The sequence below is a fragment of the Poromitra crassiceps genome (genome assembly GCF_964638095.1).
Source record: "Poromitra crassiceps genome assembly, chromosome: 2".
In the NCBI taxonomy this organism is placed as follows: Eukaryota; Metazoa; Chordata; class Actinopteri; order Beryciformes; family Melamphaidae; genus Poromitra; species Poromitra crassiceps.
The window spans coordinates 74,476,047-74,496,926 of NC_139624.1; the positions used below are offsets into that span (position 1 = coordinate 74,476,047).

General features: G+C 43.0%; 1 protein-coding gene across 1 annotated transcript in view; it reads left to right on the forward strand.

The window, feature by feature from the left end:
• Positions 1 to 7,822: 7,822 nt before the first annotated feature.
• slc51a (solute carrier family 51 member A) overlaps positions 7,823 to 20,880 on the forward strand; it is a 36,422-nt gene continuing 23,364 nt past the window's right edge. Inside the window, exons 1-2 of the mRNA XM_083650960.1 lie at positions 7,823 to 8,039; positions 16,279 to 16,430. Coding sequence (XP_083507086.1) covers positions 7,967 to 8,039; positions 16,279 to 16,430 — 225 coding nt within the window. The 5' untranslated portion in view covers positions 7,823 to 7,966. The remainder of the gene's footprint in view (positions 8,040 to 16,278; positions 16,431 to 20,880) is intronic.

The following is a 20,880-nucleotide window of genomic DNA, read 5'->3' on the forward strand; positions in this document are numbered from 1 at the left end:
CTTTCTTTTTGTTACAATGTCCTATTTTACAATGTGTGTATATATATATTGATAATGTAAGAAAATGACTGCATATATATTTTTCTTGTCTGATTAATTTTACTGTTCCTATTTTGTGAATGAAGTACATGGCTCTACACAATTAACATGAAAGTAACAACAATAAATGTTTTTTTAAACCTCCAGTCTTAAGTTTGCTCTCACATTTGTTTTTTTGGCAATATATTTGATTGTGTAACATAACCTTTGTGGATATTCATGTGTTAAGCAAGTTTAGTTTAGTTTATTGGATTGTAAATAAAAGTGTAAATGACAAGGTACACGGTTCAAAAACAATTGAGGATAAACAAAGGCCAGGACATATTTCCATTGTGGTCCTCTTGAACAAGGTGGCAATCCAACACCTTACAAACAAACTTACTGATCATACCGTATACATACATGTACATACGTACATACTTCGATACATGCATCACAGATTTTATATAATGCAGAGTAGTGCAATTAATCCATCCCAAATGACTCGTACAATACCAGCACAATAGGGATCAAAGCACGGTTATAAATATACATCATAAATTCTAATAAAACCAGCATTTAATAAGCACATGTAGTACAGTACAACAAAACACAAATCAAATGTCAAACAAGAGGAACAGGTTGTGGTTGACTGTGGCAAATGGGAGGTCAAGCAGCACCATACTGCACAAATTACCTTTGTCAATCTCCTTTCTTATTTGGTCTGTTAAATAAAGTAAACAGGTGTCAGTAGAATAAGATTTTCTAAAACCTGCAATTTATACACAAGGTTATTCTTGCTAATGTAGTCATAGAGCTGATCATTGACTATTCTTTCAAAGGTTTTAGAAATAACACGGGATCGAAACAGTTCTATAATTACCAGGCTCTGTCATGTTCCCTTTTTTGTAAAGGGGAATAGCTTTGGCCCTTTTCAAATCAATAGGAAAAATCCCCAAGTCGACAGAAAGGTAAAAAATGTGTGTGATGGAAGGAGCTATGTGAACTGCAGATCCCATCCAGACCAGTTGATTTAGAGCAGATGTTATTTTAGAGCAGAAAGATGTGTTCTTTCTCAGTATGGCTTGGATCGTTTAACGACGGTATGGAGAAAACAGGCCTATAAATTGCAAATAGTAGGAAGCAGAGCAGAGCCAGTATTGTGTATTACAGGAGAACGAGGATTAAGATGAGGAATTTTGCGGTCATGGTATTATTGCCCATTATAGCCAATAATGGTCTGTATTTGTATATGTGAAGTTGTGAACATGAGCATCTGTTCAACGCTTGGAGAGAAATGAATAGAGCAGCATTGTTTGCATCAAGATACAAGAAACAAAGACAGATGAAATTCAAGTACATAAGACCAGCCCGGTTTAGCAAAAGGCTGTGATAAGAATGAGTAACTATAAGTTTACTCATGACTTTGAATCCTAAGAACAGAGGGGGAAGGGGGGGGGCATTCGATTACCACACTATTGCCACAGTAGTCATTTTTCCAAGAGACTCAACAACCTGCGTGGACTGGGCTTTATAGGAAGCCAGCTGAACCCTGACCTTGGCACTCTGTTTAACAGCCAGGCCTTCGACCTCTGCTAATGATGTACTTCTTGTGAATTATGTGAATTGATTAGCTGGGAAGTGGAAGTGGGGAACCCCCTGGAACCCCCTGGAACTTGCACACACACAAGGCTCCCTGGTGGTCCCTGAACCCCATGTTGAGAACCACGGCTGTAGTAGTGGCTATAACGTGGATGGAAAACACCCAGGTTGCGAGTTTTCCATGAGTCACTGAAAGAGCACGTAGATTGTGCGCAATCTATGATAGAGTTTAACTGACTTCTTCGCTTCTCTGTTTGCAACAAGCACCCTCCCCCTTACACACACACACACACTCACACACACGCGCACACACACACACACACACACACACACACATTGGCCCTACAGTATAGCGGTGAGGCCAGCACATGGTCGTGTCACATCTGCTCTCCAGATCCCTATAACACAGCACTATAGCAGACTGGGTAATGTCATTACCTTCGTCAATGCAAAGCCATGCTGTTCTAATAGAGAAAAATCAATGGATGCGGAAGGAACAAAAAATTGGTTCCATATTTGATTGACTCCTACCCAAGTCTGTCAGTTTCTGTGTGTGTGTGTGCGTGTGTGTGTGTGTGTGTGTGTGTGTGTGTGTGTGTGTGTGTGTGTGTGTGTGTGTGTGTGTGTGTGTGTGTGTGTGCGTGCGTGCGTGCGCGCGCGTGCGTGCTTGCGTGTGCGTGTGCGTGTGCGTGTGCGTGTGTGTGTGTGTGTGTGTAGGATATGCTCCCAAGGTGAATGCCCTCCGTGTTGTTCTTTGGGTGGCACTGATCTGATCGTCTGTGGAGAGTAAACAGTCAGCAGTTAAAACAAGCAGCCACCACAAGGCCGAAGCAGCCAGAGATACTGTACAGTACACTGAAGACCTTTGGATGTCCTTCATCCTTTAAAGCGATCAATAACGCTCTATAGGCTGAAGACTGCTCTCTATACAGTCATGCTTATATACAGTAATGATGACCCCCTAAATTCCCTATACAATTGTGATGACCTTTGTTTTTTCTTTTTAATTATATTTTATTTAAATTTAATGATGTTGATTCTTGAATCGAGATGTTAAGCTTGTTGTGCAGATGTTCCAATTGTTGAATGTTTGTCGCATTTGCCTGTATTAAAAAAAAACGTCCCTATCGTACTTTTTTTTTAAAGAATCTTCAGGACACAAAGTCAGTTGAAATTGTATACATTTCCAGCCGTCATAGTAAGTCAAAGACCAACAGTCATAGCTGGGATAGGCATGCCAGGTGTGCCATGTCATGGCTTACCTGAAATAATTCACTGAAATCAAGAGTTGTCTGGACTTGAATAAAATGAATCAGTGGTTATATTATATACAGTGACTGGGTCTCACATCCTGTGCTACAAGGCAAAGATGAATGTTGGTGTCACACACACACACACACACACACGCACACACACACACGCGCACACACGCACACGCGCACGCGCGCACGCACACACACACACACACACACACACACACACACACACACACACACACACACACACAAGAGTTGTGGAAAGTAACTAAATACATTTACTAAAGTACTATAAGTACAATTTTGAGGTCCAGGTACTTTTATTTTACTTGACTATTTCCATTTTATGTTACTTTGTACTTATAGATTTGAGATTGTACTTGTTAACGCATTACATTTATTTCACATAACTACAGTACTAGGCTACTTTACCCATCAATATTTTATATTTAAAACATGGATAAAGAGGCTTGTGTTGGAGTCAGGCTCGTCCTATAGCACTGTCTGGTTTGTCTTGTCCCATGTAGCATTGTCTTGTTTGTCTTGTCCCATGTAGCATTGTCTTGTTTGTCCTGTTTGTCTTGTCCCATATAGCATTGTCTTGTTTGTCTTGTCCCGTATAGCATTGTCTTGTTTGTCTTGTCCCATGTAGCATTGTCTTGTTTGTCCTGTTTGTCTTGTCCCATGTAGCATTGTCTTGTTTGTCTTGTCCCGTATAGCATTGTCTTGTTTGTCTTGTCCCATATAGCATTGTCTGGTTTGTCTTGTCCCATGTAGCATTGTCTGGTTTGTCTTGTCGCATATAGCATTGTCTGGTTTGTCTTGTCCCATATAGCATTGTCTGGTTTGTCTTGTGCCATGTAGCATTGTCTGGTTTGTCTTGTCCCATGTAGCATTGTCTGGTTTGTCTTGTCCCATGTAGCATTGTCTGGTTTGTCTTGTCCCATGTAGCATTGTCTGGTTTGTCTTGTCCCATGTTGCATTGTCTGGTTTGTCTTGTCCCATATAACATTGTCTGGTTTGTCTTGTCCCATATAACATTGTCTGGTTTGTCTTGTCCCATATAGCATTGTCTGGTTTGTCTTGTCCCATATAGCATTGTCTGGTTTGTCTTGTCCCATATAGCATTGTCTGGTTTGTCTTGCCCCATGTAGCATTGTCTGGTTTGTCTTGTCCCATGTAGCATTGTCTGGTTTGTCTTGTCCCATATAGCATTGTCTGGTTTGTCTTGTCCCATGTAGCATTGTCTGGTTTGTCTTGTCCCATGTAGCATTGTCTTGTTTGTCTTGTCCCATATAGCATTTAATTGTCTTGTCCCATGTACTGTAGCATACATTTAGGTGGTAGCATACATATATTCAGGTGGTGTGTGTGTGTGTGTGTGTGTGTGTGTGTGTGTGTGTGCGTGTGTGTGTGTGTGTGTGTGTGTGTGTGTGTGTGTGTGTGTGTGTATATATACATATACATCAGAGTACATAATGAATGGGGAGAGTTTGCATCATGAGTATGTTTACTTTGATAGTACATTTTGCTGCCAATGCTTGAGTAATATTTTGAATTCAGGACTTTTACTTGTAATGAAGTATCTTTACATTGTTGTATTGCTACTTAAGTAAAAGATCTCAGTACTTCTTCCACCACTGCACAGTATAGCCCTTCTAGCATTTGTATGATACAAAGATGACTTCATCAGTGTGTGACGGCCGGATGGCCCAAAGCGCTTTGTGTGACCAAATAAATCAGTCATCTTTGTATCATGTTCCTCAGGGGCGTCATGCAAGGCAAAAATCTGAGGGGGCGAACTCTGGCGCCGCCCATAAGGCGGCGCCGAATTTTTGGCGGCGCACAAAGTGCGGCGCCAAAAAAAGAATTGGGGGGTTGGAAGCCAGATTTAGATCTCATTTTAAATTAACAGAGTGAGCAGGTGTAACCATAAGGCTATTTTCCAAACTGCTCTCAGCCTCCTGGAAAGATCCATAATCACCAGACTAAGTACATTGCCACTGCCCAGGCTCAATGGACTTGACAAAAAAGGGAGACCACACGTTTCAAAGCAATGTAACACAATGTTTATTTTGGCTGGTATTGCCTTTTCAGAAGGTAGACATCTTTTCTCTTCCATTAGTCTCATCTAGTGTCCTCTAGAGCAGGGCTTCCCAACCATTTTTGTGCCAAGGACTGGTAGATACATGGGAAAAAAAGTCGCGGACCGGTTGTCAATTTTAATGGTTTTAGTTATATATATTTACTCACCAGGTGGTGACAAAGGGTAAATAACAGCCTTTTGTGTTGTACTGTATGTAGCCTATACAGTATTTATGTTTTTGTTTTAACTACAAACATAAATAAACGTCAACTTGAAACTATGTTTCAACTACCACACACAGCCTATAATATTATAGCCTATGTTTATAAAAAAAAAATTTTTTTTTTTTTTTTTACCTCTCAAAAATCTGAGGGGGCAATTGCCCCCTCAGTTACAATGGGCATGACGCCACTGATGTTCCTGTTATGCGACCATCTTTCAGTCCATGGATTTACACATTTGACCACGCGCTAGGAGGGTCTGAGCGCAGAGGTATAAACACATCAACATTTAAACGATAGACATGAGCACTGAACTCTCTCAACTGCTGCATACTGTATTTAATCCTGTGCAGTGGGTGTACAGTATGTGTGGGTGTGTACTGTACATGCGTGTTGCATGAGTGTCCCTCCATGTCTGTATCAATCATTCCTCAGATGTGTTTTTACTTGCAGTTCAAGGAGAAAGATAATTCTGTTTAATCTCCAAACAAACACATGCCTTTCTAATCAGTACAAATACAAGTAATGGTGATCAAAATGCATGAGAGAGAGAGGGAGAGAGAGAGAGAGAGAGAGAGAGAGAGAGAGAGAGCGAGAGCGAGAGAGAGCGAGAGCGAGAGAGAGAGAGAGAGAGAACTAGGAATGGATACAATAGTTCTGAATTTTTTAGTTTGGGTGAGCTGCCCTGATGACTGGAGAGAATCTGAATCCATTCAGAGTATTGCTTGGAAACAGACCTAATGAGCTATACTCTTAGGCATTGTTGAAATACTGTAGCCTACATTTTACACAATAATTACATTATTTACATTATTATTATTTATTGCTTCAGTTCAGTTGTTTTGGCACACTGTACACGTCTCTCAATGGAGATCTGTTGTGTAAACTGTGTGTGAAGCCGAGGGCCCAACGATTTGCAGCAAATGCCTCACATGATGACGCCCCAGCACAGGTTTCCATGGAAACAGGGGCATGTGATGGGAGCGCTTGTGTTGGCCACAAGCTTCAGGCTCCAGTCCTCAGGAATGCCCCCCCCCCCCCCCCCCCCCTTAGCACCCTCCACCACACAAACACACAGTCTATGCCCCTCCCCCATCCTGAGCCGATTATTTAACCCACCAAACAAGTTACCTCATCTACTGTTTAACTAAATATATGTCCAGTTAGGCTGTGATGTTTTCATGCGAAGGACCCCTGAGTGAAGACACTAAACCACCCTTGGATAAAGGCTTGAGTCCCAGGGACCCCCTGTCTGAGTGAGATGAGCTTTATTGTCTCTCTCTACTGTGATCAGAAGCCCTTTGATGCAAAGACTCATACATAGATGTCTCATTAACTTTTAATTGAATGAAGTAATACTGAAATTGTGCTGCACCTCATTTTGCTGAGGAGGACCCCTTGGAACCCTGTCAAGGACCCCGATTTGGGAACCACTGAATAGTATTCAGTGGTTCCCAAATTCATCGATTCCCATCGATTCCCAAATTCAGTATTCAGTGAATACTATATATACTCACTCGTATCCAAGTCTCCCCAGAGTCCATATTCTGAACCCTAGGTACTGTATATGGGAAAGTGCCTGCAGGTCCTACTAACCACCACACACTATCACACCAGCCATAACTACATCACATGTAGCCTACCCAAATGTACCATGAAGCTGGGTATAGTTGCAACACTTTCAATTCCTCCAATCATGAGCAATCTAGAAATCACGTGATCACTAGATGCTTTGTTTAGTCTCAGGCCCACATTATGAAAAGAATAGCAGCTCTAATTTGAAAGGTTAATTTGTGCACAGAAAATTTACAACAATTGTTTGTTCTAATCAAATATTAAAAAAAATGTTAATGTCACAGACACACACACACACACACACACACACACACACACACACACACACACACACACACACACACACACACACACAAGAGGCTAGAGCATTCTACTAAAAACTGTAAATGACAGGAATCAATAAAATATGGAACAAAATGTTTGTTCCTTCCCCTTGCGTCCATTGATTCTTCTCTATTAGAAAGCCATGGCCCTGCATTGACCAATGTAATGAAATTATCCACACACACACACACACACACACACACACACACACACACACACACACACACACACACACACACACACACGCACACACGCACACACACGGCACACACGCACACACGGACACACACAACCAATGTCAGATCTACCGTCGCACAAGTTGATAGAAGATTGTGCCAACAGGTCAGTGTAGAGTAGACCTATTTGTTCAAACAAAGAATTGAGCTGGAACACCCTGTTCATGTTTTCACAAAAGGATTTTCACTTAATACCAAATTGCACTCACTCAGAATAAGGCCTGACAATTAAGTGCCACTCTTGCCAAACCCAGTCACCCCCACTGTTTGGCTAATTTTGACATGGACCTGATTGCACCATATGGACTCCTCTCATTGGGCTCATTAGTCAGGGAACAGTGATTTGTCAGAGGGGCTGATGTCCGGTGGCAGCAGCCAGAAGGGGGCGGATCTAGCGATTGCCAACAAGTGTTTCTAGGAACCGGGTTCCCACTCTGGAGTGGAGTCAGACTGAACCCTCTGTCTGGACCAGGGCGCTCTTTGGAGAGGAGACACCGAGTCCCTTCTCTGCGCAGCGGGCGTCTCTGGCTGTGTGTGAGCAGGGAGGACAGAGGAGTGGAGAGGAGAGGAGAGGACAGAGGAGGACAGAGAGTGAGAGAAAGTGGACGAAGGAGTTGCACTCGGGGAAATCAGCCGACATCAGCCAGCATGGACGGGTCCAACCGAACTATTGACCCGAGTTGCATGGATAGACCACCGGTCGCCATCGTCATCATCCTCCGTGAGTAGACCGTTTTTAATCATTCAGAATCGAGAGAGTCTGTCGGACCGAGGAGTTCCATTTAAGCTGTCCCGAGGAACCCCATCTGAGGAGATTCTTGTTGACTTTGCACAGAAATATTTAACTGTCTGTAACGTTACACCCTATAACTTTTCATGTCAATGAACCCCAGATGGACCTGCATTACACACCACAGATTCCCATTTGACGAGATCCCCCCCCCCTAACTTATAAGAAATAACCCATCTACTTGTGATTGGTCCAGTGGTTCTCAACCTGGGGTCCGACCCTTCTCACGCGGGCCATTTTGTGTCGAAAAGGCAGGGTAAACACATGTGCAAGCAAAACACTAATGAGGGTTTCAAACTTCCATGATTGGAATTTGGAAACCCTCATTAGTGTTTTGCTTGCACCTGTGTTTATTCTGCCTTTTCGACACAAAATGGCCCCCGTGAAAAGGGTTTACAAGAAGAAGAATGACTATGCTTCCGCCGAGCCCCAGGCATTATGGTTTGGGGTTGTCCGTCCATACATCCATCATGTTCGTTAACGTGATATCTCAGGAACGCCTTAACGGAATTTTGTGAAATTTGGCTCAAACGTCCACTTGGATTCAAAGATGAACTAATTGGATTTTGGCACTCAAAGGTCAAAGTTCAAGGTCACAGTGACCTCACAAACACCATTTTCTAGCTTGTTGATGCGATATCTCAGGAATGCCTTGACTGAATTTCATCACAATTGGCTCAAACGTCCAGGTGGACTCAAGGATGAACTGATTACATTTTGGTGGTCAAGGGTCAAAGGTCAAGATCACTGTGACCTCACGAATGCCATTTTCAAGCTTGGTAACACGATATCTCAGTAACGCCTAGACAGAATTTCTTCACATTTGGCTCAAACGTTGTATGAAAAAGGTTGAGAATAATAAACCAACTGTAAAGACTGAGGTAGCCATGGCTAAACCCAGCCTCCACGTGACCTCTATGTGCTATCACTCATGAAGAAACTTGATGAGTGACTTGATTTGATTGCACTTGCAACTTTGCGATTGTCTTTAGTTATCTTCCTACTTCTTATCTCTGTATATTGATGTGACCGCTACGCTGCATACAGACACTAAGACAAATTCCTCGTATGTAACTTGCATACTGTGGCAATAAAAGTGATTCTGATTCTGATTCTGATCACGTTGAAGGCTGGGTTCACCCAGGCTAAGAGTGAGGAGAGTGACCCCTGTGATATCTATAGAGATCTATGATCAGAATAGTCACCTTAATACATTGCCAAGTAAATAACAGGCAACTAAATGGCTCCTAATTTTTCCTGCACCTCCATGAACCACCTCAAGGACCTCTGGAAGTCCCCAGTCCCCCACTTTGTTAAAGCACTGTTAGCCCATAGGATGGGGCCGTCATCGCCCCCCCCCAAGAGATGCAGCGGTCCTCTTCCTCTCCATGTGCTTCTTTCTTGGGTTGAGTTGACATGCAGTCATAAGGCAGGAGCTCCCTAACATTTACATGCTTGATTTCATGATTTATATTGCTGCATGTAATTTGGTGCTGAGCTGGGTGAGTGTTTATACTGCACGTGGGGACATAACAGTGAATGTTGTGAAACATACGGTTAAAATAGTCTCTTTGCTAATACCAAGCTCTCACTGTCCTATCTTGCAGTGAATTACATAATGTTTGTTTTGCTGGGGAGCGCAGGCCTGGAGCCTTGGTGGTCCTTTTAGAACGTGGTTCCGTGGGGTCCGGGGACTCCAGGGGTCCCCAGCAAAAATGGGAATATTTTTAATTTTCACTATAATTCTATCCATACGTAACACAATGTCAGAATGTATGACTATTTTGGTCATGTTTTTTTCCCAATATTTTATTTTTCAATTTTATCAATGAAAACCAAAACAAACAAACTCAGACACAGGAAAAGAAAAAAGAAGAAAAAGCATACAGTACATATATATCGATGTTCCAATATTATAACATGGTGCTACCAGCCGCATAAGGTGCTTATGTGCTTGTAAGAGATGTTGTGCATCGGATCCCACGCAAGGGGTCCATGAGAAACCAGCCAGGCGAGTCACCCGTCGCCCCTAACCTCGTCAAGGTAGGCCAAAAACGGGTCCCAGATAACGAAAAATCTTTTAAGAGAGTTGGTCCTCAGGAACCTGAGTCTCTCCATTCGTATAACAGAGGTCATGTCCGCCAACCACAGCTGAAAAGAGGGAGGAGAGGGGGACTTCCATTCCTGCAGGATGAGTTTCTTGGCAAAAGTTGTCCCCTGTATCAGTTGTACAGCTGCTGCCCAGCTGTACAACTGTTGTACAGCTGTAGGGAAGTTCAGAGAGGACTCTGAGCAGCCGAAGATGGTGAGTTCTGCCTCCGGTTGAAGAGTTATTTTGTAGGCCTTAGAGTACCAGTCAAATATTTTGGCCCAGAATCCCCTAAGTGAAGGGCAGAACCAAAAGGCATGAGACAGAGTTATTTTGGTCATGGTTTTCATACACTTTCAATAATAAAACATCTAAACGGAAAAATATTATCGTCAGATGGACCCTGGGACAAAATCTTATCAAATGGGGGTCCGTGGTCTAATTTGTGTTAGTTTAGGGAGGGAAAAAGTTTGAGAACCACAGCTTTAGACAAGATTAAGATCCACAAAATAAGCCCTAGTCAACTTAAAGTGACTCTTACAGACTGAGCTTAGTTCCATCTCTTAAGTTCTTGGCAGCGGCTTACAACAGTTATAAGACTTATCAAGCTTAATCCATTTCACTCGGGTGGTATCATTACTGTAATTTCTCATTTAGGCTTCTGACTAAAGATGATCCATTTCTCATAACAGACCCACCCCAGACAGTTTTCAGCCTGATGTGTGCAGGGATGTAGAGGAGGGGAAATCCACTTACGCATTTACTGACATAAATCTCATATATACATTATAATTCGTGAAGTTATCAGTGGATCAAGCTTTTTAAGCAAAAAACACATGTGATGTGTAATTGATTTTTGTTCATATTGGTGACTATTTGCCTCATGATTATGACTGACTGGCGGTCAACCTTTTTATTTACCTGTTACAGACGATTCGCAAGGAAAGAAAATATACGGTTTTTCTCTATGGCAATTTGGGCAAATGATCACAGAAATATGCCATTATTATGATGCTGAAGCATTTAATTTCACTTGATTCACATCTGTATCCATTATGTCAGTGCTGGAGTAAGCCAGATTTCCGCCCCTTAGGTACAGTAAAATTCAACATTTAGGACTCTCATCTTTACTGCAGAAGGCTGCATGTTTTTTTCCACATGTATGGCTGTAGTTGATCTTATGGATGCATGGTTTTGGTTAATACTGAGAAACCGCCCCGTAGTCAGGATACCTTCAACTTGTGCAAGCATTTGACTGTTTTTAGTGCGAGTATGCAAATGAGGCGCTCACTGTCAACATAAATTACGTTCAGAGATGTAAATTTTAAGGGATGGAAGTAGGGCTGCACAATTCAGGAAAAAATGAGAATCACGATTTTCCTTCTCTGAATTGAGATCACGATTCTCTCGATTTTTTCTGCGTTTATTTATTATATTATTATTAATATATATTTATTATTATTTATTGTCATTTACCTGATGAAAAACAAAACAAAAACATATTTGAATGAATTATTGGCATCATCATCTACTTTTACCTTTTCCAATACCAAGCCCTTATTCACATGCCGGAGCCGATGCTCAAAATTGTAAACTGCAGCAGCTGTGTTTGAGCAAAACATGTCGGCACTGGCATGAGAATAAGGGCTCGGTGTTGGAAACTATGCAATATTTGGGAGTACCATGGCACCCACATCTTGGATAACAACACTGTTATCCATCGGAGGTGGGCACAGTTTTATTGTGATTGATACTTTACTGAAACAGTAGCCTACATCTGCGGAGGTCTCAGAGCCGTCTCTGCTGACTGCTCCGCCTCCGTCTCCTCACTTCGGCATGAAAGTAGGAGCGCTTGTTTTCTTGCAACCCAATGAAAATGCGGCAGAATCGGCGTCATTTAGAAATGAGATCGGCGCTTTCTATGAATCGAGATCGCGATTTTATTTCGATTAATTGTGCGGCCCCAGATGGAAGTAACATAAATGGTAAATGGCCTGCATTTATATATCGCTTTAATCCAAAGCACTTTACAATGAGTAGGTACATTCACCCATTCACACAGACACAGTCATACACAGATGGTGGCAAGCTACCACGCAGGGTGCTGCTGGCACAGCCATCAGACTCATCGGTGGAACAGTATTACAATTCAAACTGAGTGGGCAGATTATCAGTTAGGCAATCAGTCTGCCCTTGGAGTCAAAAGAGAGGTCAGTCGTGTGTGTGTGTGTGTGTGTGTGTGTGTGTGTGTGTGTGTGTGTGTGTGTGTGTGTGCGCGTGCGCGCGTGTGTGTGTTGATGACTCAGGATACCAGGGAATTAATGACACAATATGCAAAAGTACTTATGGGCAGTTCAGTTATCGGCATCATCTTGAAGCGATTCTGACAGCTTTTCCTTTGTTCTGCTCTCCTCTGCACTCTGGAACAATTGTGTTTACTTGCTAATTGGATCCTTGTGGGATTTCCTGATGCCCAGCCCAGCTCCCAAACCTTAGAAACTCTTCCCAGAAATAAGAACAAACACATGTGCCTCTCTCCTGTACCTCCTTGCTCTGTGCGTATGCCCGCCCATGCCCATGTGTGTTTACGCTGAATTCACTTAGTTTGACTTGGCAGTATGCATCTGTCTATGGCAACTCTGCATGGGCCTGTTGTTGGTTCCCTGTTCTCCCGCTCTGACTTAGCTCCCGAACGAGGGGGCACATTTTCCCGTAACCCAGGACTTCTGTCATGCCCTTGAAGATTGACAATGGAAGAAAGCCAGGCATCTTCCCCTAAGATAACTTTCACCCAGGTCTTATATATAGCTAACTATATGTGTATGAGTTATATCATGTCGATAATGTCTCGGCCCTCATCATATGGCACTATTTTTTTTAATTAAATCTGGTGAACAGGAGAAACCATTTGCTTATTAAAACTAACTGGCCGTCATTAGTTGTCTGCCTTTTTAAAAGTTCTCTGATTACTATTGTGTTGTTGTTGTTGTTGTTTCAAGGTGGCACAAGGTGTTTTCCAGTGTTTGTCAATTGTCAACCTATTGACAATTTCAATTACTCTGTCTGCAACAACGTTGCAGACAGAGTAGGAAGGCTGATCCGTGAGCGGCTTCTGGGACGCGAGTCGGGGTCTTAATTGGCCTCGGCTGGGTCTACTGGGCGAGGGTGTATGATGTTGAGAGACCCGAAACACCTTACGACCCCAGATAATATCTGATGACGCGTCCTAGCGCATGCTGTAGTATGCATTTTAAAACATAGGTAGGATATTATGCATACCGTATGCATATTTTGTAGGCTTTTAGGTTACAAATGTACTATCCCATAGCATTTTATTCTGCCTGCCTAACACGACACTTCAACACCAATATCCACTACCCCCATACTAAATTGGAATAGTGTAATCCACTGAACCAAGCTGTTCCTCTAGAATAACTTCAGGTACATATTTAATCTTCTGAATCCCCCCTGTGTGTCCCAAGTCCCAACTGAGACTCTTAAACCTGTCTATATACTGTAGCTAATGTATTGAGACTCTTAAACCTGGCTATATAACTAATGTATTGATACTCTTAAACCTGGCTATATAACTAATGTATTGAGACTCTTACACATGGCTATATACTAGAGCTGCACGATTAATCGTATTTTCATCGTCATCGCGATATGTAAATGCGCGATGAACACATTGCAAAAGTCACGTGTTATCGCAATAATCTTTTTTTTTTTTTTTTTTACAGTGCACCTGAACGCAACATGCAAGATACCGGCTGAATAAGTGTCCAAATGTTCATGTCATTCTGGCCAATACTCCACTTCTGTTATAACATTTCAGTCTGGAATATGGAATATCTTTCAATAATCGTTATGACTAAAAGGCTAAAAGTAATCTCATGTGTAAGAAATGACTGTTCTACATTGAAGTAAAAATGTAAATAATTAACTTGTTGGTTTTGGATTTTTTTTTAGCTTCAAGAGTGCATTTTTGTTCGTATGACCCTCAACACAGGCTTTGAGAATCCCATGCCACTTACTGATACGTATGCTTAAATTAACACACTCATATTGCAAAATGAATTTAGGCCCTCACTGTAATACTTCAGAAGTTGAATTTGAAGTTCAGCATTAATACATTTGTCATTTTTGTCTTAGATTTACCTTTGTGTGTTGTGTGTTGTCTCTTACACCTGGCTATAGCTAATGTATTGAGACTCTTAAACCTGGCTATATAGCTAATGTATTGAGACCCTTAAACCTGGCTATAGCTAATGTATTGAGACTCTTAAACCTGGCTATATAGCTAATGTATTGAGACTCTTAAACCTGGCTATAGCTAATGTATTGAGACTCTTAAACCTGGCTATAGCTAATGTATAGAGACTCTTAAACCTGGCTATATAGCTAATGTATTGAGACTCTTAAACCTGGTTATATAGCTAATGTATTGAGACTCTTAAACCTGGCTATAGCTAATGTATTGAGACTCTTAAACCTGGCTATATAGCTAATGTATTGAGACTCTTAAACCTGGCTATAGCTAATGTATTGAGACTTAAACCTGGCTATATAGCTAATGTATTGAGACTCTTAAACCTGGCTATAGCTAATGTATTGAGACTCTTACACCTGTCTAGCTAATGTATTGAGACTCTTACACCTGGCTATAGCTAATGTATTGAGACTCTTACACCTGGCTATAGCTAATGTATTGAGACTCTTAAACCTGGCTATATAGCTAATGTATTGAGACTCTTAAACCTGGCTATAGCTAATGTATTGAGACTCTTAAACCTGGCTATAGCTAATGTATTGAGACTCTTAAACCTGGCTATATAGCTAATGTATTGAGACTCTTACACCTCGCTATAGCTAATGTATTGAGACTCTTAAACCTGGCTATATAGCTAATGTATTGAGACTCTTAAACCTGGCTATATAGCTAATGTATTGAGACTCTTAAACCTGGCTATATAGCTAATGTATTGAGACTCTTACACCTCGCTATAGCTAATGTATTGAGACTCTTAAACCTGGCTATAGCTAATGTATTGAGACTCTTAAACCTGGCTATATAGCTAATGTATTGAGACTCTTACACCTCGCTATAGCTAATGTATTGAGACTCTTACACCTCGCTATAGCTAATGTATTGAGACTCTTAAACCTGGCTATAGCTAATGTATTGAGACTCTTAAACCTGGCTATATAGCTAATGTATTGAGACTCTTACACCTCGCTATAGCTAATGTATTGACTCTTAAACCTGGCTATAGCTAATGTATTGAGACTCTTAAACCTGGCTATAGCTAATGTATTGAGACTCTTAAACCTGGCTATATAGCTAATGTATTGATACTCTTAAACCTGGCTATATAGCTAATGTATTGAGACTCTTAAACCTGGCTATAGCTAATGTATTGAGACTTAAACCTGGCTATATAGCTAATGTATTGAGGCTCTTAAACCTGGCTATAGCTAATGTATTGAGACTCTTACACCTGTCTAGCTAATGTATTGAGACTCTTACACCTGGCTATAGCTAATGTATTGAGACTCTTACACCTGGCTATAGCTAATGTATTGAGACTCTTAAACCTGGCTATATAGCTAATGTATTGAGACTCTTAAACCTGGCTATAGCTAATGTATTGAGACTCTTAAACCTGGCTATATAGCTAATGTATTGAGACTCTTACACCTCGCTATAGCTAATGTATTGAGACTCTTAAACCTGGCTATATAGCTAATGTATTGAGACTCTTAAACCTGGCTATATAGCTAATGTATTGAGACTCTTAAACCTGGCTATATAGCTAATGTATTGAGACTCTTACACCTCGCTATAGCTAATGTATTGAGACTCTTAAACCTGGCTATAGCTAATGTATTGAGACTCTTAAACCTGGCTATAGCTAATGTATTGAGACTCTTAAACCTGGCTATATAGCTAATGTATTGAGACTCTTACACCTCGCTATAGCTAATGTATTGAGACTCTTACACCTGGCTATAGCTAATGTATTGAGACTCTTAAACCTGGCTATAGCTAATGTATTGTGATTTGTTCCTCTCTCCCTGCAGAGTTGGACATCTTTGGGATCATCCTGTACTCTATCCTCACCTTCATGGCAGCAGTGTCCGTGCTGGTCTACATAGAGGAGTGTATCTACATCTATAAGAAGGTGCCCGCCAACAAGAAGAGCGTCATCGTCTGGGTTAATGGAGCAGCGCCGGTAAGACTTAATACACCGCAGGACGTAAAAAAAAAAAACCCATCCTGACCACGTGATCTCACATCCTGTTTCACTATGTATCAGTCTGGACTTCTAGCCGCTCACATCGATTTCACTGGGTAGGAGTTCTTGCTCCTTCAGCCAATCAGCATTGCAAGATCCAATCCAAATCCACTTGGAAGAACGGCGAAAATGTCGTGTTGTAAAAGACTGTGGCCTCTATCTTCCGACAGGCGCTATCCCTAAATAGCGCTTTGCGCACTGTTTGCGCATGCCTTAAGGCACGGAAGATAGCATTCCGCCTTGCGCCGTCCGCCAGGTGTTCTGCCGAGTTTTGCTCCCCCGCCGAGCAGCAAAAAAAAACATCCCCACCTCACGGGAGCTACTTGTAATGATTTATACAGAAATGTAACTGATTCAAAGTGATATAATTGTCTGGTAGACGTGACCTCCCTGATTTCTAAGTTAAAACAGCCCCGAAATATGTTTGGGATGCAATTCTCGGCGGGCATGCGGAAACGTTCACGGCACCTGTCGCAAGCGCAAATTAGAGTCGTGCCAATTCTGCCAAAAATCATCTGCGCCCCAAAATGCCTGCGCAAACGGGATTTGGGCGGTCTTAACTACCAGAATTATTCACAGGCGTGGGCAGGCAAGGCTGGGCATTATGTCAATCAAAACAATTAGATTCCCGTCTCGCAATGGTTGTTTGTGCGAGGTTGCCTCGCCAAGGCATGCAATATGCTGTAATTCTCTCCATGCGTAATAGAGTGTACTCACTCGTGCGAGGACAGAGAGAGATGGAGAGAGCTTATTGACAGATCGTCTGTGCTGCCAACGACCCTCCGGGTTATGAAGGTAAATAGCCTATGTCCATTGTCCCACAACTGTTCTCAATTAATTTCCCTCTTTGCGATGTGATAAAAGTTTCTCAGTGAGTTATAGTTGACTGCCTGAATTATCTGCTAATACCCAATTTTAGCAGCATAATTTGATGTATTGGCGTGGCAAGGCTGTGCGTAATGACATATCCAAAAGGAATTCCACTTTCCACTCCGCAAATACCTTTCTGCGCTGGGAGCGCAGCCGTAATCTCCGTGCAGAGTGCCTAGCACAGAGAGGTATTTGCGCGTAAGAGGTCCTTTTCAAAGCTCTTAGCGCAAAGTAATTGTGCGCTGCTGACGATAGGGTAACGCCATCTATCCCACATTTTAGCGCTGAAACGCCTGCTTTGGCATGGGGCAGCCAATGCCCAGTACAATTATCACAGGCATGCGCTTGTGTCTGCCCCCAATTTGCATTGCGCACGGCGTTAAACGAGCGCAAACACAAAATTAGCGCTTTTGGGAAGGTAGAGGCCTGTATGGTGTATGGAATAATAATGTTTATGGGAAAAGTGTGTGGATCAGAGAGCCTCTGACTGGTGTGCACATTAAAACACAGATCAGAGAGCCTCTGACTGGTGTGCACATTAAAACACAGATCAGAGAGCCTCTGACTGGTGTGCACATTAAAACACAGATCAGAGAGCCTCTGACTGGTGTGCACATTAAAACACAGATCAGAGAGCCTCTGACTGGTGTGCACATTAAAACACAGATCAGAGAGCCTCTGACTGGTGTGCACATTAAAACACAGATCAGAGAGCCTCTGACTGGTGTGCACATTAAAACACAGATCAGAGAGCCTCTGACTGGTGTGCACATTAAAACACAGATCAGAGAGCCTCTGACTGGTGTGCACATTAAAACACAGATCAGAGAGCCTCTGACTGGTGTGCACATTAAAACACAGATCAGAGAGCCTCTGACTGGTGTGCACATTAAAACACAGATCAGAGAGCCTCTGACTGGTGTGCACATTAAAACACAGATCAGAGAGCCTCTGACTGGTGTGCACATTAAAACACAGATCAGAGAGCCTCTGACTGGTGTGCACATTAAAACACAGATCAGAGAGCCTCTGACTGGTGTGCACATTAAAACACAGATCAGAGAGCCTCTGACTGGTGTGCACATTAAAACACAGATCAGAGAGCCTCTGACTGGTGTGCACATTAAAACACAGATCAGAGAGCCTCTGACTGGTGTGCACATTAAAACACAGATCAGAGAGCCTCTGACTGGTGTGCACATTAAAACACAGATCAGAGAGCCTCTGACTGGTGTGCACATTAAAACACAGATCAGAGAGCCTCTGACTGGTGTGCACATTAAAACACAGATCAGAGAGCCTCTGACTGGTGTGCACATTAAAACACAGATCAGAGAGCCTCTGACTGGTGTGCACATTAAAACACAGATCAGAGAGCCTCTGACTGGTGTGCACATTAAAACACAGATCAGAGAGCCTCTGACTGGTGTGCACATTAAAACACAGATCAGAGAGCCTCTGACTGGTGTGCACATTAAAACACAGATCAGAGAGCCTCTGACTGGTGTGCACATTAAAACACAGATCAGAGAGCCTCTGACTGGTGTGCACATTAAAACACAGATCAGAGAGCCTCTGACTGGTGTGCACATTAAAACACAGATCAGAGAGCCTCTGACTGGTGTGCACATTAAAACACAGATCAGAGAGCCTCTGACTGGTGTGCACATTAAAACACAGATCAGAGAGCCTCTGACTGGTGTGCACATTAAAACACAGATCAGAGAGCCTCTGACTGGTGTGCACATTAAAACACAGATCAGAGAGCCTCTGACTGGTGTGCACATTAAAACACAGATCAGAGAGCCTCTGACTGGTGTGCACATTAAAACACAGATCAGAGAGCCTCTGACTGGTGTGCACATTAAAACACAATGAGGATCCAAGGGCCGTTTAACTGTTTATTTTGGTAACACAGAAGGAATCCACTGAACAAAGGATTTGTGTGTGTGTGGTTCTGAAACAGACAAAGGAAATACACTCAAAATAATGCTGCCCACAACAAATAAGTGTTAGCAGTAGGCTACTTGGCCTAGGCCACAAAACATCACCATTGAAACAGGTAAATAAATATGTACTCAGGCTATATTAACAGCTAAGTTTAAATACAATCAAAGAGGTAAATGACTACATTAAAGGTTAAATCATGACTTACTTTTCTGAACGCACACAGGTTACACACAGGTTACAAGGCAGCAACTCAAAGGGCTACCGGCCAGCTCTAAACATGCTGTGAACTGACTGGGCTTTTAAAGGAGTGTGCAGGTAATTAGGTCATTATGAGTGGTTGTGGGCAGCTGGGTGAAGTGCAAGAGGAACAGGTGAGGGAGTGATGCATTATGGTAAACTGAGTCCCGGAAACCAGCTTGGGATTTTTAACAGCCGCCCCTTCAAAGATGGAGTATTTGAATAAAATGGAATACCAAGCTGGTTTGGTCAGGTGACAGTTCTAGGAGGCCACCCCATGAAGGGAGCAAGCGGCATGAGCACTCCAGGTGCAGGGAAGGTCAGGTGGACGGCCTGGTGCAGGGCCATCTGGGTGCTGCAGGTCTGGAGGGTGACCAGGTGGCAGGGCTGAAAGGTCTAACAGCCCTGGACAATGCCATGGACAACGACACAGACAGGACCCTTCAGGAGGTCGGCCCGGACGTGGGCGACGCCAGCGTGACTGTTCAGGGGGCCGGCCTGGACAATGGTGACACAGGAAGAGCAGTTCTGGAGGCTGGCCTGGATGCTGGTAACAGCATTCAGGAGGCTTACACCACAGGCTGGGGTGCGCAGAAGCTCGGCGGCGAAGAACTCTGGGCCACAGAGGAAGGCCACACCAGGTGATTGGCCCCACAGCAGGTCGGCTTCGAGGGCTAGGCATCACGGGAGTTCGGCAACGAAGGCTGGGCACTGCGTGAGTGGTGGGTCTAGGGCTGGGCACCACGGGAGGTCTAAGGCTGGGTGCCATGGGAGGTTTCTGGAAAGGGCTGGGTGCCCCTGGAGGTCGGACCTTGGAGAGCTGACCTGGTTCTGGGTCACTAGGACACTGGCATGCTACACTCCTCTCATAATATGAAAGTATATGTTTCAAACGGGCTATTTCTTGCTTGTTAGCAATTTCCGTTGGTGAACTCAGGTGGGTAGCTGGAGGCAGGTTGTATCTGGGCCTGATGGTACAGCTTGGTGTGGTAGGCCGGGAGCCGGAGGTAGCCAGGTGGCTGTGGTTCAGCCCTGGGATCCATTATCCAGAGGATCAATCCGGCGGTTGGAAGGACCATGTAAAGACTGTATGATGTATGGAATAATTAACTGTTTCAAAGATGTTGTTTATGGGAAAAGTGTGGATCAGAGAGCCTCTGACTGGTGTGCACATTAACACATCATGCGGATCCAAGGGCCGTAAATGGTAAATGGACTGCATTTATATAGTGCTTTTATCCAAAGTGCTTTACAATGTGCCTACATTCACCCATTCACACACCGAAGGCGGCCAGCTGCCACGCAGGGTGCTGGCACAGCCATCGGGAGC